We start from the raw sequence: 26,777 nt of genomic DNA on the forward strand, positions 1-26,777 counted from the left end.
TCCACGATTATTGATACTCTTGGTCCTTGGAGGAGAGGGGTGACCCTTGGCCCAGATTGTGGTGCCAATTTCCCTTTACCCAAATGATGTTGTTCTGTGATGCAGAATGATTGAGTGTGAGTATTGGCGATTGCTTGAATAGCAAAGGATGAGTTCAAGAGTATGAGAAAGACTATTGAGGTTGTTCTTGATTGTTTTTCTGGAGAGATTACCCCCTTCTTGTCCTGCACCTATCTGGACAGGAGAGGAACCAGGTCATCAGATCAGATCTCATGCAGCTACACACTTTGAGGTCTCCCTCAGCTATCTTACACATGGCCAATATCTCCTTCACCCTCCCAGGTCGTCTGACCACAGTGGTTTGGTTTGATGCATTTAAGAGACTGGGCAACCATTTACACCAACCAGGGGTGAGAGAAGAACAGAGTAACAGGGATTTTTTTGCACAAAACTTTGCTATCAGGCTAATAATTACTGTATTGAATGTTTGTGCCTTATCTCCCACCTCATCCCTGACTTGTTAAAATTAATATTTCTTGTTCCAAAATTTCTGGAGCTTTCAAGACCGTTAACATATGTGTTTTGTGTTGGACAGGGATTGTCACCATATGAGAAGAAAAAATATGTGTGGAAGATGCTGTACATTTATATGCTTGGCTATGACGTTGATTTTGGTCATATGGAGACTGTGGCTCTGATCTCAGCTCCAAAATATGCAGAGAAGCAAGTAGGTCTATATTCTGTAATTTGACTCCCTCATGTGTGATGTTGTTGACTGGCTAAATTTCACAATGGTTTCATTTCAGGTTCTTTTGTCAGTTTTTTTCATCTGGCTTTTGACATCTCTTTTAGTATTATGCATTATCGTGACCATTAGTTCACTTACAAACTCCATTTTAAATAGCCAGAGAGTAATTTATCACCCTGGAAAGTTTTGACTGTGCCATGATAAAGCATAAGGAATTTATCCATGCCTTTTGCCATATCGTAGACATGAACAGCGAGGATGGCTACATTTACCTCTACCGTGGTTCAGAAGTTTAAGGATATGGTTGAAATTAAATCAGCTTTGGAGGATTGGCTCCCATCTTCCAGTCGCTCAGAGTAGTCTAATATATAAACCATGCTCCTATCAGGGTTTTTAGTTTTTTATGTAATCCCCTAGGTGTTCTTGTGGCTTTTTTAGTCACTTTTTAAACGGATATATCAATTTTAATAATCTCACTCAAATGATATTCTTGTGCCTTTCATTCTTGTGACTGCTTGGGGTACAGGCAGAAGAGCACTCACAAAGTATACGCTTTTTAATATCATGGGGATGTACGCTTTTTAATATCATGGGGATGCATTTGTACTCAGTTGCATTATTTTTTCCTTATCTCATGCTGCTTATTCATTATGCTAGGGAAGGTGGCTGTCGGTGTGTATCACCAGAATATTTTGTTGGCCAGTTTCCTTTGAAGTTTCGTTGTTGTAACAACAGCTGTCATGTCTCCATCCTTTACTCTTGATCAGATAGCTGGCTACTTCATGAACTGGTTAAAAATAAAGAGCATGAGGAATATTTCTTAAAGTTAGTGAAAGTCTTCAATTTTTTTTTGTGAACGTGGGAACTTCATGTGCTCTAATGTATGCTGTAAAATGGACCAGAAACCCTAAAATGAATCTGTAATAAAAAACGAATCAGTTCTCGTAGAAATGTAGCCTGGATCCTCAATATTCGCAGCAGATAATCACCAAGATAGATTTTGAATTTGTGTCGGCCTCTGATCAGTTCTAAATACCAAGGTGCTCAGGATTGAATGATTTTGATATCAGTGTGTTCAGCATGATCTCCTGATCATTAGCCCTCAAAAACCTCAGAGAAATTCCCAGTTTGAAGCCAGAAATTGATAGGAAAACAGTGCACTGCCAAAGGCCTTTATTTGCTGTGATCTACTCAAATACAGCTCCAAATTCAGTTTTGATGGCATGTGTTGAGTCGCCTCAGCTGGGGGAACACCTGTACCAGGTTTGATGTTGATTGGATTTCATTTGCCCTATCATTTGCCTTGGAATTTGTTCCAACAAATACAATTTAGGGTTTCCTATGCTAAAAGACCCTAGAAAATTGGGTCTTTTCAGATCTAGGTGTTATATTGCTCTATTCTATCCTGTCTATGCCTAAATTGAAGCAATCGCCCTCAAATCTGGGAATTAGGGCAAACTGCTGTGCATCTGCCACGTGGCAGTCATTCTTTCTATCCTGGACAGTAATAATTACAGATCAGTTCTAAACAGTACCATGGCAGAGCATTCCCTGTTCAAACAATGCATCTGAGCCCAAACAGTGCATATAATCACTCTTTCTGCACAGAGTTAAAAACAGGGTCTAAACAGGGCTCAGAAAGTGTTTCTGTTCAAAATCAGGCCCAAACAGAGAGTTTACTGTTCCAACACTCTCAGATAGTTGCAGACAGTGTTTTTGAGTGCCAATTGACTTGGACCATTTAATTCTATGGCCCCAAGGAGGTCTGGATCTAATTCTAGGAAGGGCAAGGCTACAAGGGCTTCAGACCTGAGGCTGAGTATGAAGAAGTCCAATTAATGGGTCAAGTTGAAGCAATGGCACTTATGGAGGATGCTCAGACCAGTGACCAGGTGCAAGAAGAGCCAAGTCCATCTTCAACATCCCCTAACCATTCACCTACCAAGTCCCCTCACCACAAGGACAAGTTGGATCTTGAAGGTCTTATGGCAGTCATGTTGGAGCAGCATGGACAAATGATGGACAAACGGAGCAAACTGAGGGTTGAAGGGGTGGAAAGAGACTCCAAGGTCAAGTTCGACAATGCTTTCACTCAGTTGAGGACCATGAGAAGTGATGTGAATCTAGTGAGGAGTAGGCTTGAGCCAAAGGTAAGGAGATTGCCAGGGATGATTCACTTAAGAATTCAGGGGCTGATGCTAGAAAGTCACATCCACAACAATCTCCAAAATCAGTAGCCTCATGGAATCTAATTCAGTAAAGAGGTTCAGAGTTCAGCCCAGTCCAGGGGACAGGTCTTGATGGTGTCATCCAAAGTTTATCAGGCCTCCCTGAAGAGAAGTGAATTCTTGACTGAGCAATTGTTGGCCTACAACCAATTAGTGAGAGAAGGCATTACCTTTACTCAGTTTGTGAAGGCTACTCAAGGTGATGTTCAAAAGGAAATTGGACAAGAGTCAGGATTAGGCAAGGACTACAAGGACAAGAATGTCCTGCAAGTAAGCTGGAAGGCTACTTTAAATTAAGCCCAAGAAGTGAGGCTGCCAAAATTCAGTTTGCAGTACTACATTTGGAGGATTATGCCTACACATGGTAGAGGCATTACCTTCAGGAGGCGGACAGTGGACTTAGGCCTGCTATGGCCACATGGGAAGAATTCAAACATGAAATGGTGATTACATTCCTCTCCCCTCTAATTGTTGATAAGTTTATGTGTTAGTGGTACGACCTAGTCCAAACTGCTTCAGTTAGACTCTACATCAAACAGTTTTGGAAGCTTTCCTTGTTTGTGATGGGGGTAGATGAGAAGCAGAGGATGATTGGATTTATACATGGATTGCAGTCATCAATTGCCTCAGATGTTTTGGCATCTAGACCCAAGTCTTGGGATGAGGCAATGCACCTTGCTGAGCTATATGAGCCCAAATACAACCCTAGGGAGAAGTCTATTGGAATCGGAACCTTCCAAAAGCCATCTACTGTGGATTATAGTGGGAGAAAGATCATGGGTGAGCAGAAATTTTATCTGGGCAGTGGGTACCAAGCCCTCTCCACCAATTTATGGGACCTCAGGTAAGGTAATTCCAAAAAAGGCTAATACGTTGGGCAAGGAACCTAAATCTGCAGATAGACTTTCAGAAAGTGACAAGGATAGGAAGGAGGCTCATAAGCAATTCTCCCACTCTCTAATGGATAAGAGGAGGAAGAAGGGGCTCTGTTCCAGATGTGGAGAGAAGTGAAGCGTAGACCATAAAAAGTTATTAAGGCCACGTCAACTCCAGGTAAGTTGAGCATGATCATTTTAATCTCAGATTCTGAAAATGAGTTGTTTTCCTCAGAAGATGCAGAGGAATTCCATGATTGTGGGCAGGAGGCTCAAAGAAATGATGAAGTACTGGATGAGAATCATGTCTTGAATCCAGGTGGACATTTCCATGGTGAACTGAGAGCTTTAAATGGCTCTAGATTCTGAATTTGATGCCTTATTCCTCACAGCAGATACACAACTCCTCTGCAATCAGCAGGTCATCCTAGTTCCTACCATCTTGAGGCCTCTTTTGATTGCTGTGGCCCTTGCAGGGATGCTGATGGTAATGGGTCTGTAAGTGATGAGGAGGTTTTGTTGGACACCCAGCCAAAGTTGTATTCCATATCCACCCATACCTTGAAGGGAATGAGCAGCCCTACAACCTTGAGGATTAAGGGCCAGATAAAGAGGGCCAGATAAAGAGCAGAGATGACTACAGTCTAGTGGATAGTGGAAGCTCTCATAGCTTCATAAACTCAAAGTCTATCCATTCCTTGAGGCTGCCAGTGGATGACTTACCTCACAGCCTAAATGTAGAAGTGGCTAATGGCACCTTTACCAATGTTACTATTAAGCTCTCCTCAGAATACTCATGTACTGTTGATCTCTTTGCTTTGGATTTGGGGACTATTGACATAATATAATACTTGCCTGTGATTGGCTCAGGACCCTAGGAAGGTTTACAATGAATTTGTAGGACATGACCATGGTCTTCCTAGACATGGGCAAGGAGGTTTGCCTACCTGGAATTCCATCTCAGAAATTGCAGATGATATCAGCCAAGCAACTCAGGAGGCTTCTCAAAAAGGAAGTTTATATTTTGCCCTGAAGCTTGAGGAAGAGAACACTCAAAAGTCTGGTAAGATGTTCAAGGTGCATGGTGAAGACATGCTGGAATTGCTGATGCAATATCAGGGTATATTCAGTAGAAGAGGGATCTAGACCTTTCAAGAAGGCTCCATATAGGTTGTCCAAAATGGGAAAAGAGGAGGTAGCCAGGCAGATCCAGGAGCTTTTGGATAAGGGATTCATTATCCCTAGTCAATCACCCTTTGCATCTCCAGCTCAGCCTCTTCCTTCCTGCAGCCGCCTTAACTCTTCTCTTTTCCGCCTCAGTTCCGTCTCATTTCCATATCTTTTCAGCTGCCTTCTACCCGTTTAGGGTTTCTGCAGAGCTGCCCTCATTTCGCCTCTGTTTTGCAGCTTCTTGTGTTCATTTCTGCCCATTTAGCCTCTCTACAGCCTGCTGGTCGACATGCTTTTCCATCCCCATTTTTAGGGCTGTTGCAGCAGAGACAATCACCCGTGGGGTATTGGCTGCACATTTTCGTCAATTCTGGAGGCCTTTTCGACATGTCTTGGAGCTGCTCTTGCATTTTTGAACTGTTTTGGAGTTGCTGCTGCAGAATCGCCTTCAACAGAGCACTTTCGAGGTTGCTCCTAGCCTTTAATTCATCTAGACGAGTCGTTCTTCAGCAGAGCCTCTTGCTATATCATCCCAGAGCTGTTCTAGGGAGCTGCTTTGCATTTTGGAAGACCCTGCTCAGCTGTTTTGAGGATTTTGGAGGCTTTCAGTTCTGCTACAGCACCTTGAGCAGTTCTCACCCCCAAATGCACTCTTCTATTGGCTCATGCTTGCACTTCAGGGTGGCTACTTGCTGTTATTTCACTTGGATTCACTCAGTTTTGCATTTTGAGGCATTACCTATATCTGCCCGAGACCAGCTCATTCCTTTGCTGGTCCTTCATCTTAGCTTGCTGTCCGCCTCCATCAAGGTCTTTGCCATCATGACTTCATTGTCCTCCAGCTCTTTGCTCATGGAGAAGTTCAAAGGGGAAGGTTTCCCCACATGGCAAACCAAGATGCAGCTGCTCCTTATGCGTGAAGGTATTTGTGATTTTGTTGAGGATGAGAAAGCTGAATTACTTGACCAGCAACACCAAAGGGTTTGGAAGCAGCAGAATGCAAAGGCCATTGCCCTGATAGGTCTTTTCAACAAGAAGGAACAGATATAAGAGAAGCACCATGCTAATCTCCTTGGTGAAGAACAAGTTGAACCTGCAGAGCCCCCTGAGGAGATACATGCAGCTACAATAGAGGTTCACGGCCTCTCTCTTGAGGACCCATACGGCACGGATTGGGCTTTCTAGGCCCTCTATGCTATGTGTGTTTGTGTTGAGTCAATAAAGGTTCTCATCCTTGAGTTGTCTCTCTAAATTGAATGTATTTGGAGTCAATAAGAGGTACTTTGCCCTAGGTTGTCCCCCAAAAATGAAGGTATTGTCTTTTACTTTGGTTTGATGGTATTGACCACCCAGTTCAGAGTAAGAGGGGGTGACGAGTGAGGGTTGCCCTTGCTGGTCGCAAGTTGACTGAGAATCACTATCACACAGGAGGTCTTGGATAGTTGGACTTGCTTTTTGCAGAATTGCGGTGGAGGGGGGATCGGTCTACTCTTTGCGCGTTGGGTCTCACACTCTTTGCTTTAAAGGGGGGTGTTGGAGATATCATAGCCAAAGAGTGTGGTGGTGTGATGTGTTGATGTGTAGTACTAGGAGATCTAGTACTAGTTCGTGTGTGTGAGTCATGTGTGAGTGCCACGTGTCACTATGGGACTTATCCCATATGCACTTGGTGCTAGTGTGTAAGTGTGTAGCCTATATAAAGGTATGTACTTCACTTGTCATGTCATACTTGATGAATGAATGAAAGCCTTCATTATGTCTTCATTTGAGTATCACTTTTTCACTCGCTAGCCTATCTGTCTCTCTCACTCACACCATGTTTCTAACATGTGAGACTCGCCTATCCTCTAGATACTGGGGTCTGATAATCACTCCATCCTCCGACACCTTCAGGAAGTAGTCAGGGAACTCTTGGTCCCCTCCCTAAGTTTGTGACATATGAAGCTGGAGTAGGTCCAACCGTATAATGCGGTTGATCTCATCCTTAGGACCAAGGGATTAGGGGCATCCAAGCTATATTGAAGGGGGAGGGGGGGGAGATGGTCCATCTGAATACCCTAATTTGTATATGCGAGTGTACCGGGCCATGCGAACCGCATGCTCAGCTAGTCGTATAGATGACTCCAGTGCCAACCTTGGTAATCTCTTATGCCCAGACCTTATGAAGATAAGTGACCGTCTGAAAGATGGCATCAACCTAGAGTGGTGTCATGGTGAAGACTGCCTGCACGATCTGGTGGGGGACTGAAGGCTTACTCCAAATCATCTCGGATCCCATAATTAGCTGCAGCCTCTCGAAATGCCGCCACTCAGTTGCTGAGAGGTCACATCCCTAGAAAGGTGCCACGTACATGGCTGTCGGTCTCACGAATGTGCCAAACAGCCAGCCCTTCGATGGGAGGTCCCAGAAATCATGCACACAAGTCCTCAAAAGGTCGCAAATAATGCTTATGCTTTATCATTTTATGCTATTCTTGTTCATTACCATGAAATGCTTCCCATACATCTCACTATCTACAGAAACAAAATTAAGAGGATCACCTTTCACATCTGGATATTTTGTTGGTACTAAGACCAAGCTTAGGAAGATGTAATGTATTGCCACCATGCGGGTGTAATTAAATGTTCAGGTCCGCCTGTTGTTTAGAATAATGTATAGTGCTATTGTTCTTGATTGTGCACAGATAGCTAAAAAGGGGTGCTGGTTGTATTATCTGCCACGGGAAGAAAGGGGATTATTCAAGTAACTGGATGTCAGCTGAATGAATATCTGACAGAGCATACGGAATGCCTTGAATGGAAAAACTGAATTTAATGATTGGGCAAATGTTTTGTTGTTGAAATGAGTGAAGCTTTGTGGCATAGAAGATGTCGATCATCAAGTGATGAAAGAAAATTGTGCAGGGACTTGTTGCTGAATGGATAGTCATGTGTGCAGGTAGGGTATATAGTGACCTCTTCTCTTTTGAATGAGAATCATGATTTCTTAAGGCTGGTCATCAACACTGTAAGGAACGATATCATTGGGCGCAACGAGACTTTTCAATGCTTGGCTCTAACTATGGTATTTAGACATTTTACCTTTGAATCATTATCTATTTTGAATGTTGATGTTATTGTCGACTACTTTGACTACTCTGAATGCAAATTTCCCGAGTGTCAAGAAAGTTTCATTCCATTTTAAAAGCTTCAGCTCTTTATCTTAGGTGGCTAGGAGTAGGTTAATTTCTCTTTGGTGATTTGCAGTAGTTTGGGTCAATGAACAGAAATTGGTGAGGTAGGAAATGCCTTTTCTTTTGGGAAAGTCTTAAAAGACTTTCTGCCTGACCATCTTTTACGTTCAAAGATTTAAATGAATGTAAGCTTAATGTTTTCATCAAACATGAGGAAATCCTGAAGTAATGCATGGCTTTGCGAAGCTGCGGCACTCGCGATAAATAATGGCTTGTTTGCAAGTAGAGCTGTGGTGGTAGACCAAGTTCTTCTGGCCACAGCCTGCTGCATAGCTTTTCATTGGTGCTTTCATTAGGGCTATATCGGACAGCTTAGGAGATTAGGGTGGGTGGGAAACAATGACCCTTTCAGAGGCGGAGGGTGGCATTGGCATTCTTGCCCCAAAGGTGCAGGGCGGTACTTTATTCGGTAAGTTGTTAGAGGTCTCATTTGGGAGCAAAACTTCTTAGAAACACCCTAGCATGCAAAACTTCTTAGAAACACCTTAGCATGGTGGAAATCAGAAGGTCTTGTTCATCTTGGAAGGGAAGGTTTTACCTATGATCCACAGTCTGGTGAGGATTTGAAGATATTTACGACCATGCTTGTCCCAAGCTAGGCCACAGAGCAAGGAGCAGTAGCAGGTATTGCAATGTGGCATGCTATGGTCGAAGAAGCAGAGGCAGAGATGCTTGGGGCGCATCTGTACATTGGATGGCTGGAGTGGGATAGTTGCATAGTGTGCTCCTTGGGCACCTTGGATCAAGATTTCATGGCTAGCTTGGATAAGGGACTTCTAAGTCTCTCTCAAAATCCTAGTGGGAGGGGCATGGGACCAATAAGCTAGAAGTTTCTTTTTGTGTGTGAGACGGCCACTGTTGCCATTCAATGTTGAGACAACCACTGTTGCCATTCAATGTTCTTCAAGGTCATCGACAAAGGGCTACTCCTCAGCTTAGCGGCATCTTCATGGAGCCGACACCTCCCTAGTGCAGATAGTTCGATAGAGGGTGACATTGTCCCACTTGTAATCCCCCACATGAGGAAAGCATCAGGACATGGTACCTGCATATGATGGGGGGATCTGAGACTATCTTCCGGGTATGAGAGGAAGAAGCCACATGGGCAGATTCGGGTGGAAAGGAACATGGCTGAGGCTGACATTTAGGAAGAGGAAGTGTGCCATGGGCAGCAAAGCAAGCTTAAGGGAGACACAGATTGTCATAGGCAGAGGTCTAGGGCCAGCATATGTGGCGACCATGTTGTGGCTATGACTGGAGTGATTGGGGCATAAAAAGCCCAGCCTATTGTCAGCAGCAGTAGCCTTTGGTTGGTAGCCAGGTCGGCAGTGGAGCAGACCTGGTTGGCAAATCCGGTTGGCAGCAGGTAAATGGTCAGCTCTAGTTAGGGTTAGTTGGCCCGATCATGTTGGCTACAGAGGGTCAGTCAGGTCGACCAAGAGATTGGGGGGATGGACTAAGGTCCCCATGGGGCCCATTTGGGGCCTTGTTATGTACTTGCAGAGGGTCACTGAAGCTCATTGAGGAGCACACAACCTGAGGAGTGCCTGGGTAGGCTTGTAAAGTTAGGAGCAGTCAATGTGTTCTCCACATAGCATTCAGGGGAGCACAGTGCTACATGGTGATGGCTCTTTGTGGGAGCTATCTGTAAGAGCTTTTTGGTCTCAGTTTTGGAGCAATACATCTGGAGATATATTGGTTGTTCCACTTCTGTCTTTTACTCTAGATCTAAGTGCTTGTGAGTTGTCTCTTTTGCACACATATTGTCTAAAGTTTGGATTACAAAGCTCCCTCTTGTTCTTGAGATTCTTCCATTGCATACACCATACACTTTAAATATTTCTGCTGCATGGATTATCTAACATGCTATCAGAGCCATTGTTCTAAGAGAGTGGTACGTGTTGAGGGTCTATACTATGGTATCGGAGCCCGGTTGTTTATCTAGATAGCCCAGGTACACGGTGGTATGCTTGGGAAGAATATCTAAAAGTGACGTTTCCATGGTGGGATCTGAAGCCAAGAGGTGTATGCCTTGGTGATCAAGCTATCCACCAAAGATCGATTTTGACAATTGAAAGAGGAAGGGAACTTCTACTTAGTGAAGGTGTGATAAGTAGACTGGTGTGCTTGTAATTGTGAATTCTCTTTGCACTAAAGATCACAAGTGCGACATGGTGTCCCCCATGCCGATCCCAAATACGGCTGGACAGGAATGTTGGATGGTATCAATTATCCGATTTGGAAGGTCAAGATGTGGAGTCACTTGGTTGCACACATGCATTGTGAGAGATAACTAAAGGAGTAGAGGTGTCAGGTGAAGCCTGCTCATCAAAAGGATGCAACAAGTGATGTAGTCAACTTTCAAGATCCCATAGAGTTTGGTACATTGGCATCCCCGTATCTAGATCTCTATCTTCAAATATTTGCTTGGGCTGGGGAAGGAGTGGCACATTGAACCTCCCAGTGTCTCAGAGCAAGAGGCGCCCAGATAGTGCCTCTAGCTTTGGAAGGGTAGGCCCTTGAGGGAGGTCTAGTGGGATCCGGGAGAGTGGTTCTGGCCCTCCAGGGGCGGCCTTGCTGAGTAGGTGGACGAGGTGCTCTTCTTTTCCTACACCACACGGATTGATCTACAGGGGGTGTTAGAAATATTTATATTTCCTAAGGCAGTGGTCAATGTTATGTAATAAGGGGCTAGGGGCAATTTTTCCCTTTATTAAGGTTTTTTATCCCTAACCTCAGTTAGAGATTGGGTTTGTGAGCAAGTTAGTCACCACACATCTTTAAACTAGCTAGTCTCTATTACTACTCTAGCTTTGTAGTTCATTTGTGTTGCTGCAATTTCATTCCAGCTTGCTTCAGCTCCATTTTCTCGCTTTTTCTCGCTTCCATTTCCAACAAGTCCCTTGTCCTTTGCAAATCGGCTAGCTTGCGTGTCAAGTCTTGGGGCAGAAAGCTTGGACATGACATGCGCAAACATGATGGTCATGTAGTTTTCGGGCTTATTAAAAATCTTTGCCAAGATTGGAACTAGGGTACTTAGTCCATATGCAATATATTCAATACATGATCCCTCATGATCTTTGGCTTGGCCATCATGTAACTTCAGGGCTGCGTGTCTGATGTCACCGGTGGTGAACAGTGCACATGAGCCGGGGTGGAGTAGCTGCAAGAGGTTTTGGGACAGCTGGTAAGTTATGCTGTAGAGTGTACGTGCATAGGAGTGTAAGAGGGGGGTGTCAGTGAGAGGAGTCCGTCGCTGAAGAAACTTCTGGCAGAAGTCTTTAGAGTTGCTACTAAACAGGATGTTTAGTCACTCCTCGTCGGTAATAAGGGTCAACTTCCTGTCTGTAAGCTCCAAATGAGGAGAGCATAGGGGAGTGACACTTCTAGAGAAATAGGGGCGAAGGAGAGGGATGAACATGCTGCCACATGGGCAGCACATAGGTTGCCATGTGGGCAGCATATAGACTTCCTTCCTAGGTTTATTAACGGCCAATCCTTTAGGGCAGATCTATTGTGGAAGGGACAGCCATGGTGTTGGCCATTCTTGGGCCACACATGGGCCCTGATTTAGGCAAGGTGTGCAGCCTATTTGAGGCCTCATCGGAGGGGCACAAGAGGCTGCTGTTAGCCCTGATTATGGGCAGAAATGGACAAGCTAGTGTGGGGTTTTTATAGGACCCAAAGGACTGGGCTGGTCGGCAGTCAGCAGATTGGTCGGCTGTACGAGGAGAGGGGGGGGAGAACCCTAACCCTAGTTGGCAGTTCCAGGGGTCATTCACCCCTATGTAAGGCCTCCATTGTGGGGCACATAACCATTCTAACAGAGCTCTTTTCAGACTGCAGAACAGCCCTCCAGAAGTGCACAGGAGGCACCAGAGGAGGCAGTGAAAGGCAGCAGCAAGGCATGAATTCCAGCTTCTATTCCCACTCTCATAGGTGCATCAGAGCACTAGAGAAGTTGGAGACAGGTGTTAGAAGGGTGCAGCAAAGGCACTGGAAGATCCAGCAGCCCTTAGCCATTATCTGTCAACGTAAGTTTTGGATGTGTTCAATACCTGTTTGTATCATTATTTAACAAGGTTTTTTGAGAATACACAAGGTGGTTCAATGGATCGACAGGTATCTACTAGGTGGGAAGGAACTACAGACACATAGGGTGCAGGAAAGGTTATGGGGAGCTGCTGCCTGGGAGTGGCAGCGGATGGGGAGGTAGACAGACCCTGAACAGAATCGAGGATCCAAGGATGGAGGAAGGGGGGTTGGGAGGGTGGGCTGAGCAGAGGAGCCTGGGGCGGGTGGTGACAGAAGAGGGCAGGTGGTGAGGGAGGAGGGCACAAAAGGAGGGAGGCTGGGTGCAGGGAGAGGGCAAGACACGGAAGTCACATATTCGGACTGATATATTACATGCCTTTCGGAGCTGATGGACAGGCGCTCTCACCACCTTGCAGGCTATGAAAGACTGTGCTGGGAGGTTTCTCAGAGTATGAGACCCTGGAGTTTTCTTTTTTCTGTAACATGGGTGGAACTAAACACCCCTTCGACTCTGACAAGTCTCAACTGCTGGCCCTCCTCTATATTGTGTCCTCTTTATTTATCTCTTCTAGTACGACAGGTTGGTTCTCTTTTCATTTATCTAGGTATGTTTCTATGTTTCAAAAGATAGCTAAATTTTGTTTTGGTGGTCTCATTTTGCACGTGTGATTTTTTCTGAGTAAGAAAACGTTTCATCCTAGATTCAGCTTCAAGCCATTTAATTCTCGCCCCAGAAGTCTCATCGGCAATCATGAGTAGTTGCAATAAGTCTAAACATACAAATACATGTTACAACAAAGAATCTGACAAGTTTTGCAGCATGTGTCTTGAATGAGCAAGCTGGTTGGCTCTTTGAGATTAGTCGAAATAATGCCATGTGTAATATGAGGCCTTCACATGACAACTTTCAGCTTCTCTTTTTACTGGATAAAATAAAAAATGGGAAGCCTACCAAGCCAAACCCAAAGGATCACTGGAAGGAAGGGAGACTGGACTGGTAGTCAATTCTCAACTACAATGTTAGTAAATCTGCTTTGTTTAGCGTACAGATACAGGAGTAGTAGGAAAACACAGTCTGAGGAGGATGGCCTCTTTTACAAAGGCTGCTTGTGGTAATAGGATGGGTTCATAATCTGGAGTGGTCTTAATTTTCTGATTGTTTCTCTCGTTTTGGTTGCATTATGGTTCTAAGATGTGCTATTTGCATACCTTGCTCTATTCATCGGATGTTTGGTTGATTAGGTGGGCAATGTTGGTGGAAAAGATTTCTCAGAATCTTTAGCACCGGATGTTCAGAAGTTGCTGGTAAGAATTTCAAGTTGAGAGGATTCTACTATTATTTGAAGGTCAATATTTCGTTGTCAATTTTGTGAACTTCAACTTTATACTGTAGCATTGTTTGTAGATATCTAGTTCATGCAGGCCACTTGTGAGGAAAAAGGCTGCTCTGTGTTTGCTTCGCCTGTTCAGAAAGAATCCTGATGTGGTTAATGTTGATGGCTGGTATGTATTGCACGTCATACTTGCTACCACACTGTTATGCTTTGTTGTTGGATTTTAAAAACTGATAAAATGGCTTGAAATATTTGTTGATGGTTCTGCTGACGATGCAATTGATGCAAGTGTTCCTAAGCTGTCTCTGTTTCTAACAGGTCAGATCGAATGTCTCAGCTACTTGACGAACGTGAGTTAGGGGTCTTAACTGCTGTGATGAGTCTTTTTGTTGCTCTGGTAGCCAATAATCCCGATGGATATTGGAATTGCATCCCCAAATGTGTAAAGGTCCTAGAGCGCCTTACAAGGAGCCAAGACATTCCACAAGAGTATACGTACTATGGTATCCCATCCCCCTGGCTGCAGGTTTGTTCTCTTTTGGATGTCAGGTCTTTGTCTGCGTGTCTGTTTTCATGAATATTTTCTATTGCATTAGGAAATCCATCTTTGCATTTTCCCTTTTGCTGTACATGAATGCTGCTTGTTTATCCTTTTGTTTGGTTTCTTGGAAAAATCTTACTTTCCCTAATATTTTTGAATAGATTTTTCTTTGCTTATGTTGTCGAACACATTGACAACACAGGGTACACAAATTGTTCTAACGTACATGAAAATCCCTTTTGAGAAAATTTTCCAATTTAAGCAGCTGGTGTTCGCTAATAATGTTTTTTATCTTTTGCTCTGTGCCTTCGCTTTTAGTGTTCTGAGAGGAATTTTATACAATCCTTTTGGTTTTGCTCAACTTGAGTCGTGCACACATCTTCTGCCGCTCAAGGACAATTGATATGCTGCCAGGAACTTAATGTAAAGAGTTTTGAGAAATGAGAAGTGAAGCTACATGAAATGGTGACATTCAATAAAGAATCTGTTAAAGAAGGGGTAAAAGCCAAGCGGAGGACACTTTCTATAGAGATGAGTGTAATTTAAAAAAAGGGGTATCACAATGGGACAAAGAAGCTAGAAAGTGCAAGACATCATACCTTTAGGGACTAATAGTAAAGCTGCTGAAATGGGATGGTTAGAATGGAACAAAATTTACACATGCATAGCTATGAAAGCTTTCAAAGAGGACTTTTGAGAATAATGGGAAACAGATAAAGAGTTTGTATCTTGAAAGAAGGAAACGACAAGGGTTTTGGAGCATCAAAGTGGGACGAAGCTAGAAAGTGCAAGACACCATACCTTTAGGGACAAATGGTAAAGCTGCTGAAATGGGATGGCTAGAATGGAACAAAATTTAACACATGCATAGCTATGAAAGCTTTAAAAGAGGACTTTTAAGAAGAATGGGAAAGAGATAAAGAGTTTGTATCTTGAAAGAAGGAAACGACAAGGATGCGAAGGGTTATAGGACAAGTTTGGGAGCATCTTTTTTCAAATTTCTGTCGTTTATTGGTGGAATTGATAATATTTAGACCTAATTTTTTAGAACTTTGATGGACTCCCTTGTTGGATATATAAAGGATAGATGCCTCCTGGACAACTCAGATCCTAGATGTCGTCGCCAAAATTAGAAGTGATATCATGTTGAAGTTACAATAAATACGCCCAAGTCTAGGGAAGAAGCTATCCGAAATGGCTAGATCTATGATATTTGCTAGCAAGCAAAATAGTATTATGAAGAGTCATTTGCACCTGTTCCTAAGTTTTAGAGAGATTTTCGATGTAAAAGAAATCATTTTTCAATGAAGCCGCCCATAGTTGCCAGACGTTTGGAAATGCCACGTTTTCCAAACGTTTGCAAACGTTTGCAAAATTTTCCAAATGTGTTTCGATTCAAAAATTTCCCCAGGCACTTGTTTTACCAAAAATTATATGCCTGCTATATAAGTACACATTCCTGGGACCTAAAATGCATGATTTCATGCACTAATGGCACCCAGAACACTGAGGAACATGAGGAAAACATTTCAGCAATCTAATATGTTCATACACTTAGAAGTGAGCTCAGGAAGGCATTTTCCAACAAAGTGTGATGGCGATAGCTTCTTTGACTGTTTTGATAAAAAATAGGGCCAAAAATTGACCTTAGGGTCTTTTGCCCCAAAACCCTTGCCAAAAAAATGCGTTTTTAATTTCCAAACGTTTGGCAACGTTTCAAAAAATAAAAAAGGTGTTTCATTGCAACTATGAAGCCGCCTTGTAGGGTCCTCTTAATGGTCTAAAGCTTAAATTGCAAATGAATTAAAATGAACCTAAAGAGCGCTATCATGATATTCAAAATTAGGGCAGCATGGAAAAAATGTTATATACATACATACAGTATTGAAGGCTTTTAAGTAGGAAAAATATGGGTCCTGCAAGTATTTTTTTGTTGTCAGGAGGGGTCTATAAAGGTGCATTAGTTATTCTAGTTTTGCTAGATTGTATGAGTTTGTGTTGTGGATGTGGTGGCTTTTATGATATAGTTCTTCATTTACTGACAAACAGGTGAAAACTATGAGAGCACTTCAGTATTTCCCTACGATCGAAGATCCAAACCTGAGGAGGTCTTTGTTTGAGGTCTGTTCAAAATTGTAACCACAATGATGTTTTCTGATGCCCTGGGATTTTTGCATTTTATTAATGCCAAGATCTCTATGCTCTGAAGGTGCTTCATCGAATTTTAATGGGAACTGATGTTGTAAAGAATGTGAACAAGAATAATGCTGCTCATGCAGTGCTGTTTGAGGCTCTGGCACTGGTAATATCCTATCGTGGATAATGTTGGTACGGTTTTGTATTTCTGAATGTGGTTGTGGTATCTTATACACAAGGTCTCCTGTTCGAAGTGCTTACCTTGTATTGGCAAAATTGAAGGTGATGCATTTAGATGCGGAAAAGGAGATGATGTCTCAATGTGTGGCTATACTTGGAAAGTTTATAGCTGTTAGAGAACCGAACATTCGGTACCTTGGCCTTGTAAGAGCATTGCCTTTTATATGTCTGGCTTAAAGGACCATAGAATGATTTGTTTTGCATATTTTTCATATTTGAATTCTGTATTTGCTGACATGAAGACATACATACGATAGGAAAACATGACAAGAATGTTGCTGGTGACTGATGTTCAAGAGAGTATTAAACGACATCAAGCTCAAATTATTACTTCTTTGAAAGACCCTGACATCAGGTAATGGTTCAATGCACGTTCACCTTTTGCTTGTAAGTGGAAAAGGTGTTAGTGAAATAGATCTCATTGAGTCAGCTCCAGTCTCACGCATGTGTGCTTATTACGAAACATAGCTCTCAATATGCATAATTACACCAAAATTTTTTTGGATGTATATCCAACGTGTGCCAATATTTGCCCAAAACAGCTTTTCAATGGAAATTTAGCAAGTGGTATCCAATTGTATAGTACACCTGTAGGTATCTCTTAGTGATCAACGACCACATTATGCATTACGATTGACATGTCATCTTCAGACGCATGCTGCCCTAAAAAAGTCACGTGCTGTGAATTGTGTTGCACCAACAACATTAGATTGTTGCTAACGCTTGGCTAAACATCGAACAACCCCACTGAATTCTGATTGTACCAGGAATAAATTTCTGATGGATGTACAACAAACCTGGGGCTCAGTGGCTTCTTGCAATAATTATTGCGCTGCTTCTTCTTCCTGTCAGCAAGAGAAGAAGATGATGAGGTACCAGATGAAGGTTTGGGCTTGCTATAATTTTTTCCCCCTTTGCCTTTGCCCTTCCCCTTGGGATCGGCTGCAAAGGTTGATCTGCATGAGTAGAAGCAGTCTTTTTTCTCTTTTGAGGACCCGCAAGAGTCGGGAAACAAGCTCATCGAAAGAATAGTGGTTGGGGTTACCCATGGCCACTAGCCTCAATGTCAAAGCAAATCCCTGGTATGAGTGAGGGAGCCCATCAAGTGTCGTAGATACTACCTGTGAATTAGGGTCAATGTCATCAACGTTGTTGAGCTGCTCTAAAAAATGCTTAATCTGTGTGTGGTAGGCATCCATGCTGTCCCCTTCGTTCATCTTGACACTATCGAGCTGCCTGCACAAATAGGCAACCCTGGCCTCATTCCGAATTTGATAGAGATTCGCCAAAATATCGGAAGCAATCTTGGTTCTGGCCAAAATATCAGAAGTAACCTTGGTTGTCTTGCAAGACCGAATGTGATAGCAATCATTGATCCCAACAAATCTGCTCGGGTATAAGAAGCACTACAGTGGGCACTATGGGAGCAGTGGTAGATGAACCAACAGTGGCAGTGGTAGCTATAGCACTCCTTGTATTGCCCAAAGCAGTGGCAGTAGGTGCCTCTGTTGTTGGAGAGACAGGTCTAGTCTCTAATCCAGATATAATTCCCCAAATATCAACAGGTGTGGCACCAAGTACGACCACATGGGATAGTTGGTACCATCAAGTCTGTCCTCAGCGGCAAGAGTTGCAGATGACTCATGGTTGGCCATTGCAAATGAGAATTCCCCAAGAAAGAAACTGCAAATGTCAAAGCCTCAAGGCTACAATGCAATTATCTGGCTGCTTAAGAGTGGATTACAACTTTGCAAATGTCAACTCAAAAAAAAAAGCAATGATCTGCAAGTGTAAATGCCACAAAGGGCTGCTCAAACATTGTGCAAAAATTGCAAAAGGCTGTCCCCCAAATGCTGTCCTAAAAACAAGGTGTTCTTGTAATAAGCTGTCCTACAAAAGTGCTGCATAAATCTGCCCCAATGTATGCACAAATCTGCTCCAATAGACCTGAAATTGATGTCCTCAAAGCACAGGAGCCAATGCAAGGTAAGGGGAGCAAAAGCCTCAAATTCTTGCAAGCTGTGTGTGTGAAATTGAGAGGACAAAGTCTTACCAGGCAATCCGAGAACCGCAAAAGGCAATTGAAACCGGCCTTCAATAAATCAAAGGGCAGTAAAACTAACAAGTAACTAGTCAACACATTTACATTAACAATTCAGCAAAAGCATTACTAGCAGATTGGGAGCTAGAGTGCCCCTACACCAAGACAAAGACACAAATTGGCCCCAAACCTTGGCGCCCCTTTGGGTATTTCTTTAATTAAGTGAGAGACCCAGAATTCCAGGCTACAAAAGGATACATTCCTTTTTACAACTGGGGATTTCACATCTCATTGGGCATCCACATACCTTGCATAGCCTGTACTGTTCATTGCTCTCACCACTCCTAGCAATAGGTCTTCATCCCTAGTCCAAGAAGCTTGCACATAGCCCATAACTGTCACTGGTAACCACCCTTGGCCACATAGTTCCCCATAGCTGTCACTAGTGCCCAATTTAGCCAACTAGCTGCTCAAAGCAAAAAAGCAGCAGCATACACAAGCTTTCTCCTCTGACTAGGACTGCCATGACCAATAGTCTCTCACTCTATGGGTTGCACATATCCTGATACAACTTCTTGTTTCCCATAAAAGAACTGGCATCACAACATAGCAAACACTATGGCAGTCACACTTGTACCATCCCTCTCGGGGTTCCAAGGATACTTCCCATTCCAAGCATGGATTCCTGGCCCTTGCCTACTCAGCAAACGAGCAATGAGGCTGTACTCAAGATGTGCCATTTGCCTAGCAACCACTGCCTGCATGTGACATATCTCCTAGAGAAACCAAAAATATATTCCCACACGAAACATGTTACTAGCCAAAGCTAGCCAATAGGATACACAATGCATTCAATCCCACTTGCATTCAATGCATCTTCCACTCTTGGTAAGCATCAGAATTCCAAACATTAGCCTTGCTAGGCCTTGCTCTCACACCCCAGTGACAACAGGCATTCACATCAGTGCTAACACCTGCATAAGAACCAAAGAGCGTTTACTAGCACCCCAAACAAGGCCACACGTTCCTCAGACAATCACAAGTGTCCACTGACTCACTGGAATACCCAAACAATGGGTTAAAGCATCACTGAACTGCGCATGGTGATCAAAAGCACGAACAACCTCTACAAGCATTCATAGTGAATCACCCTGCCAACCAGGCCTTTCCGAACACAGCTCACAAGCTGAGCAAGAGAAGACAACAAGCTTACTCAGGTCAATCAAGGAGCATTCAAACGAGCTCTTACATGAGCTTAAGCATTTCAGCCCTGAATTATGCATTGCCATGTCTAAATCAACTTAACTTGCTCATACAACAGCAATCCTGAGGGAACAGGCCCTTCAGGAAGCGATTCCTGGCCTGTGTACTTGGCCCTGTGAGCAGCTAGGCCCTCAAGCATTGAAGCAGCCAGCCCTCAAACAATTCTTGCGCTGGCTGTTCTCTGTACCAGCAGCCCACGGAGCTGCAAAGTTCAAACGGACGCCCAGCCTCCTGTACGGACTCCCAAACAGCCACACAACAAACCCAAACTGCTGTGCGCAGTCCCCGAGGCAGATCCATGCGTCAAAACGACGTCAGAATCAGCCTATCCATGCGTTCAAAGTCTCCCATTTGTAAAAAACGTGAATTTTCAGCCCTTTTCTCCACATTGAACCTTGTTAAATGCATCTAAGGATGGGAAAAATGCCACGTGGCATCCCCCCCCCCCCCCCCCCCCCCCCCCCTCATTTGCCCCTTGCCCTCTCTAGTGGGACCTTTTTAAGACCCAACCAATGGCCAACTTTGGATCCTAAGGTTCTTTGCCCCCTCTTGGGCCCAAACCCCCAAAAATTCACTGCGGAGGCACAATTTGCTAGGGGTTCTAGGACATCAAACAACCCTCGGACCTCGCTCCTTGTTTTCCCAAGGTCCTACTCACATGCAGGCCAACATGCATGTGCTAGAAATCACGCCCTTGTGACAGCAATTTTGGCAAAAGCCCCAATTTTTGAAGAGGGAAAATGTGCCAAAAAGAGAGCAAATCTGAAAATTCCTGCAGATTTGAGCAAATGTCATTCAAAAGCCCCAAATGTCACTTATACTAGCTAAGGCCATTGCAAAAATCAGCAAATCCGGCAAAAGCCACAAATTTGGAGAGGGCAAATATGCAAAAAAGAGGGCAGATTTGTCAGAGCCCCCAATTTCACTGCAATTGCCTGAAATTCCAATGTGAGCCATAAACAAACACAGCTGCTGCAAAATTTGCTAGGTGTAAACATGCAGATAACCTTGATTGTACGGACTGCCACATGTGAAGTATGAACTGCCACGTGCTGTATGAACTGCCACATGTCACAATCTGTATGGACACCAAGGTGCTAGTAGTATGGAGTGAATTCCAGGCCAAAATGTTGAATCCAGACAGCTGTATGGATGTCTGTACGGCTGGTGCGGAACAAGGTCGCATGTGTATGGACAGGTTAGAAGCTTCAAAAAATTCAAAATAGGACTTAAAAACGTTAAAAAACAGTCCCAAAACTGTTTTCAGTTCAAGAAGCAGGTTTCTACAGTTGAGACTGCATGCTGAGCTTCTTTTTGGCGATTGTTTACTGGCTGGAGCTTCGAAACTGTTGTTTCCAGCAGATACGAGCAGCAATAACAGCAAAATTGACCAAAAATGGCCTGGAAACAGTTGTGGAACTGTGCAAAGCTATTGCGGGAGCTGAATCTGGAAGTGGAGTACAAAAACGAGCTGCTACCACCAAAAACGAGCTGTTGACTAGGGGGGGAAGCAGGTTGGAGAAAGAAATCCTGCTCTGATACCATTCTTGGGTTGGATGCAAGGAGGCAGACCACAGCTGAAGGAACTGGAAGTACTTGCAAATGGATAATGAGAAAACAAGTGGTGGCCAATATAGGCCCCAAAGTCAACCACAACAATTGACCAATGAAGTCAATCTGAGGGTTGACTGAGACCTAACGGGTCTACCGGAGCTAAGTATTAATACTCAAGGCTTCCAATCTTTGTAAACATGCACACTACCAATACATTGACATGCTTATGCCCTTAGTCTCTCTACCTCTACCTTACTGCTGCAAAGCCTTTCCATTGCTCAAGGTTGGGATCGCATGCATGTTCAGCCTCTCATGCCCATCCACGCTCAAGGTCTCTATTTGATCAATTATGAGTCCAAATCATATGTGAGATATAGCATCTCTCAATTGTATTCAGACTTGTATATGTACTGAGTGTTGAAACTTCTCTAGAATCTAGCTTCAGTTCTAATGGCTCAAGGCAATTTAAATCTCCATAAGGCAGGCTGATCATTGCTGGTTATGGTTTCTATGGGTACACATAACATGTCTTGTGAATCTCAGTTTGAACCCAACCAACCCTCCCCCTGCGCGCCCCCCCCCCCCCCCCCCCCTTTCTCTTGGGAAAATAAAATATTTAAGTTTTAAGAGTCTTTAGAGTCTCGTACCTTGCGCGTCTGTTGTGGCATGCCTCTTACCACCTTGAGCTTTCTGAAAAATCTCTCATCATGCATATATATAAATAAGCATAATCGATGCATCCATAATGTGTGATTTCAGAGCTGTTACTCAGTGTGCGCTAACAATAATGTTTCTGAAAATCTTTTGCCATCTTATGATCTTCTCTGCTTACCATTCAGGATTACATTTGTTTGCCCCCCATGATTGCAGTATTCGGAGGAGAGCTCTTGACTTATTGTATGGAATGTGTGACGTTAGTAACGCCAAAGATATAGTAGAGGAACTTTTGCAGGTTCGTGACGATTTTTTGTATGTTCTTTCTTACAAGAAATCATTCAGTTTCGATTCTTCAAATCATGTAGAGATACTTTTCTTTGCTTCTGTTTTCTTGGTACAACTAAGCGAATACATTGTTTTTTATTTCTGCAAAATTTTTGTATTTGGTAGACTGATGATTTGTTTTTGGATATGCAGTATCTTACAACAGCTGACTTTGGAATACGGGAAGAACTTGCTCTTAAAGCTGCAATACTTGCAGAGAAGTTTGCTCCAGATCTTTTATGGTACTGAAACGAGGCATTTTATAGTGTAGGCAGTTTTGAGATACGTTTTCAAATGCCTGACATCAAGAAAGTGAAAGGTGGATTAGTGCAATTGCTGATTTGAAAAGGACTTGGCACGATGGATCTTTTTTCATCAGGAGATTGAATTTTTTGCAAGGTACGTGGATGTGATCCTTCAGCTAATAGACAAAGCGGGAGACTTTATCAGTGATGACATATGGTACAGAGTGGTGCAGTTTGTCACCAACAATGATGATCTCCAGGTTGCTTGATTTGTACATATATTCACTTTTACTTTGAATTGTCCTCAACTATAAACATTCAGAATGTGAATCACATAGGCTAGAAAATAACTGATGAGTTGAAAATATGAAATTTGAAAACAGGCTTATGCAGCATCGAAAGCTCAAGATTATTTAAGTAAACCTGCTGTTCATGAGACGATGGTGAAGGTATTTTTTTTGAAAGCTATTTTCTGCATTGCTATGCTTCAAAATCAGTGTCGTGGCTATAATTGGGTAATGAAGTACTCTGGAAGAATCCATTTTTGTTAAGAAGCAGACTAATGCAGCAGTGAAATCTTTGTCATTGGAAGTTTTGAGGTCAACGCATGTAAAGGGATCCTGTGGAAAAAACGGGGAAGTGATCTCTAGCAGACCTTTTTGCATGAAAGCGTAAACAAAAGGGTATGAATACACATGAGTAGAAGTTTTTTGTGCAGGTGGGTGGCTATTTGCTCGGAGAATACAGCCACCTTTTGGCCAGGAGACCTGGCTGCAGTCCAAAAGACATATTTTTGATTATCCATGACAAGTTTTCAACCGTCTCGTATGTTTTCAAGGCTCCAATAAACTCTTTTCAATATTATGATTGCATTTTTCAAAATGTTTCACCTATTGTTTGTCATCTGTGCAGCACATCCACCAAAGCTCTTCTTCTCTCAGCATACATCAAAATACTGATGCATTCACAGCCACCTGACCCAGATTTGCAAGAACAAATTTGGAGGGTCTTCAAAAAGTGAGCGTGATTGTTAACCGCGTCATAGTTTAGCATTTTTCACTTTGTTGTCCTTTGTTTGGTTTCCTGCACTGATTCATTCAGCACATCTCACCCTGCAGATTTGAGGGCTACATTGATGCCGAGGTCCAACAACGTGCAGTTGAATATTTTGCACTAAGCCGGAAAGGGACAATCATGGTTGATATAATGGCTGAAATGCCAAAATTCCCAGAGCGCCAGGTTTGCACTCAATATTAATGCTGGTCATCAGTCATTTCCATGTATCTTACATCATGACTTGCATATGGCGTGATTTTAACTTTTTTCTGTGAAATACCAGTCAGCACTTCTGAAGAAGACGGAAGATGCTGAAGGAGACGCTGCTGAGTTGAGTGCAACAAGGTTACGCCTTCAGCAACAAAGTTCGAATGCTCTGGTCGTGTCAGACCAGCATACATCAAACGGCTCGGTTTATCCTGTTTCGCTGGCCAGACCATCTTCTGAAATACGGGATCCAGTACGTCTTTACATATTTTTATTCACCTTTTGGAAGCATAAGCTGAAAATATTGCTATTGGTCTTCTCAAAGTATGAGAAGAAAATATTCTCTTAGCTCTTGTTCATGGTGTTTGTATTCCATTATTAGGCAAAATGGTTGCTTAAATGCATCTGTGCTGGAAGTATTTGTAACTGTTTTGCTTGAATAGTTGCTTAAGAGCATCTGTTTTGCAGCTTAGTGGAGGGACAGGTAGGCTATGGCGGTAGTTGGTAAAGCCGAGCCCACTGCCTCAGAATGAATAGTTTTAAATGGGCACGAATAATTCACTTCCTTATTCGGCAAAATAATGCCGTAAATCTCTTATTGAAACATGGAAAAATACCACATTACTTCTTTACATGCAATGCATTGACAAGATACCCACTGGATCTAGTAATTTTGGGATTATGGTGCCCTCACCAATCAACAAGCAGTCATACAAAGGTAAAATTTGTAGGGAGTCTTAACATAAGGCCTGTGCATGGATGCAGGATTTTGAGGTTATGGTCCATATTATGACTTGTGTTTCAACGTGCTAAGCCGCTTCGTAGTCTTCTTTGGGTTAGACAAAAGCAAAGAGTTGGGCGACGAAAGTTATATTTCTTATGTGTAACTAAAAGCTATAGGTGCACTTCAAGTGCTCAACTTCAATGGGTTGTCACTCATTAATTGTGGTCGAGAAAAATAAAATAAAATTGTGATCGAGGGGAATCACAATCTTTTTGTCCTCGTTTTATCTGTAGAACCCTCCATATTTCAACGTCTTTATACTAAATATTGAGATTCTCTCTTTTGATACTGTTCTTCTTGAAAGCAGAATCATGGTAAGTAGTTATGGTCATGCAATCTTGTTTCCTTTTGGTAATGATCAGTCTATTCTGAAAGATTCTTACATTGTCTTTAATAAAATGCCCATTATTAAAATTGTATGATGTTAAGTTGGCCCTTATTGTATTATGCTGGTAAGCTGTCATTTTACAGCCCACAATTCTACGTATAAATAAAGTCTCGTTATGTATATTTTAATTTGGGCTTGTGCAGGATGGTGTTGGCAGTGAACAACCTATACAAAAACCCAATGTGGTTGTGCAGAAGCCTGCTCCACAACCTGCAACAACAGATCTTTTGGGAGATCTTTTGGCACCCCTTGCCATTGAGGCACCTCCGGGTGCAACCTCTTCAACAGGTCTAAATACAATCTTAGCGCTGGAAGCACCCTTAGTTGGTGACCCAGGGGAGTCATCGGCTTTAGCTCTTTTGGAGAATCCGTCTTCAGTTCAGGTAACGATAATTCCCAGAAAACCGCCCTTCGAACCTCAATACTATTTTTTTGGCTTGCCATAGGAAGGCCTTAGTGAAGATGTGTGATAAGAAAGGAAAAATAGGTATTTTTTGATACATTTCTTTTATTTTAAGGTGATTGGTCCAAGTATGAGAGAGAGAGAGAGTTCAAACCCAGAAATAAATATTTTTCCAGTTTAGAGAGAGAGAGAGAGAGAGAGAGAGAGAGAGAGAGAGAGAGAGTTCAAACCCAGAAATAAATATTTTTCCAGTTTTTTAATATGGTAAGGATAGAGAGGATTTAGTAAGACCATGTTGTGACCATGACCATGATTAGAGACCTAATATTACTTCATCATGAAGTATTATAAAGATTAGAGAGCAAAGGCCTGAGCGCTTGACTCAATGACTAGCATTTGTGAAACCTTCAACCTAGTACTGCAACTAACAACCCACTCAAGAGCTATTAAGAAACTAGAAGGGAATGGGACTGTCAAAGGTGCAGTGACTGTGATTGTGTTGGAAGAGAGTTCCATGGCCGTCAGCAATCCACACAAATGTTGGTTATCTGGGTGGAAAGTTCTAAACATCCCTTTCACAGTACGAGTATTGCTTTGATGGCAGAACTTGATTGAGAATATGAGGGTGATACTTGAGAGCTGTCAGCCGCATCGTGATGATTAGGAAATCATATTCCAATTTAAGCAAGTAGATCCTTTTCTTGTTACTTTGTTAAATCATGATCTGACATCTTTCAGCGGGTTATTGGTTTTTGCTACAGCCAATCGGCAGCATTAAGGATTGGTTCCAGGCACTCTGCACTAAGGACAGTGGCATTTTGTACGAAGATCCAAACATCCAGGTTAATTTTCTTTCTTAGATTTCACTTCATCCATGGATGATTAACAATGTTGGTTTCGCTGCCTTCATCTGAGATCGAGATTAATGTTTGAAAGTGAGAAAGGTAGAACAATTGCTTGTGTAGGCTGGTTTTTTATTCCATTCATTCCTTTGATTTATGCTGTTATATTATGCAAAGTCTTTCTCAGATAGGAGTCAAGGCAGAGTGGCGAGGTCACCATGGACGTGTCGTTCTGTTTCTCGGCAACAAGCAAACCTCATCCCTCAACGGTGTTCGAGCTGCTATCCTACCTCCAGCCCATTTGAGGATGCGTTTGTCGCCAGTTCCTGAAACCATACCTCCAAGGGCTCAGGTTTTCATTGTGTTCTCTGGTTACACACAAATCTGAGTCTTATGCAGACATGTGATCAAAACCTGAATTTTCATTTGCATGTATGAAGGCATTTTCTTATTCACATGTTCATTGGTCTGCA

General features: G+C 42.9%; 1 protein-coding gene across 1 annotated transcript in view; it reads left to right on the forward strand.

Moving 5' to 3' along the window:
• The window catches only part of LOC147880698 (AP-2 complex subunit alpha-1-like), a 41,405-nt gene that overhangs the window by 10,280 nt on the left and 4,348 nt on the right, over positions 1–26,777 (forward strand). The window contains exons 2-21 of the mRNA XM_087370500.1: positions 596–727; positions 7,960–8,085; positions 13,532–13,594; positions 13,695–13,792; positions 13,942–14,149; positions 16,214–16,285; positions 16,374–16,466; positions 16,583–16,684; positions 16,798–16,895; positions 22,269–22,350; positions 22,533–22,621; positions 22,779–22,884; positions 23,008–23,073; positions 23,343–23,449; positions 23,537–23,641; positions 23,743–23,863; positions 23,964–24,140; positions 25,203–25,442; positions 26,224–26,304; positions 26,492–26,656. Coding sequence (XP_087226626.1) covers positions 596–727; positions 7,960–8,085; positions 13,532–13,594; positions 13,695–13,792; positions 13,942–14,149; positions 16,214–16,285; positions 16,374–16,466; positions 16,583–16,684; positions 16,798–16,895; positions 22,269–22,350; positions 22,533–22,621; positions 22,779–22,884; positions 23,008–23,073; positions 23,343–23,449; positions 23,537–23,641; positions 23,743–23,863; positions 23,964–24,140; positions 25,203–25,442; positions 26,224–26,304; positions 26,492–26,656 — 2,331 coding nt within the window. The remainder of the gene's footprint in view (positions 1–595; positions 728–7,959; positions 8,086–13,531; positions 13,595–13,694; positions 13,793–13,941; positions 14,150–16,213; positions 16,286–16,373; positions 16,467–16,582; positions 16,685–16,797; positions 16,896–22,268; positions 22,351–22,532; positions 22,622–22,778; positions 22,885–23,007; positions 23,074–23,342; positions 23,450–23,536; positions 23,642–23,742; positions 23,864–23,963; positions 24,141–25,202; positions 25,443–26,223; positions 26,305–26,491; positions 26,657–26,777) is intronic.

This window comes from Dipteris shenzhenensis, chromosome 32, assembly GCF_047967505.1.
Source record: "Dipteris shenzhenensis isolate YYH24624 ecotype China chromosome 32, Dip_SZ_1.0, whole genome shotgun sequence".
NCBI classification, from domain to species: domain Eukaryota; kingdom Viridiplantae; phylum Streptophyta; class Polypodiopsida; order Gleicheniales; family Dipteridaceae; genus Dipteris; species Dipteris shenzhenensis.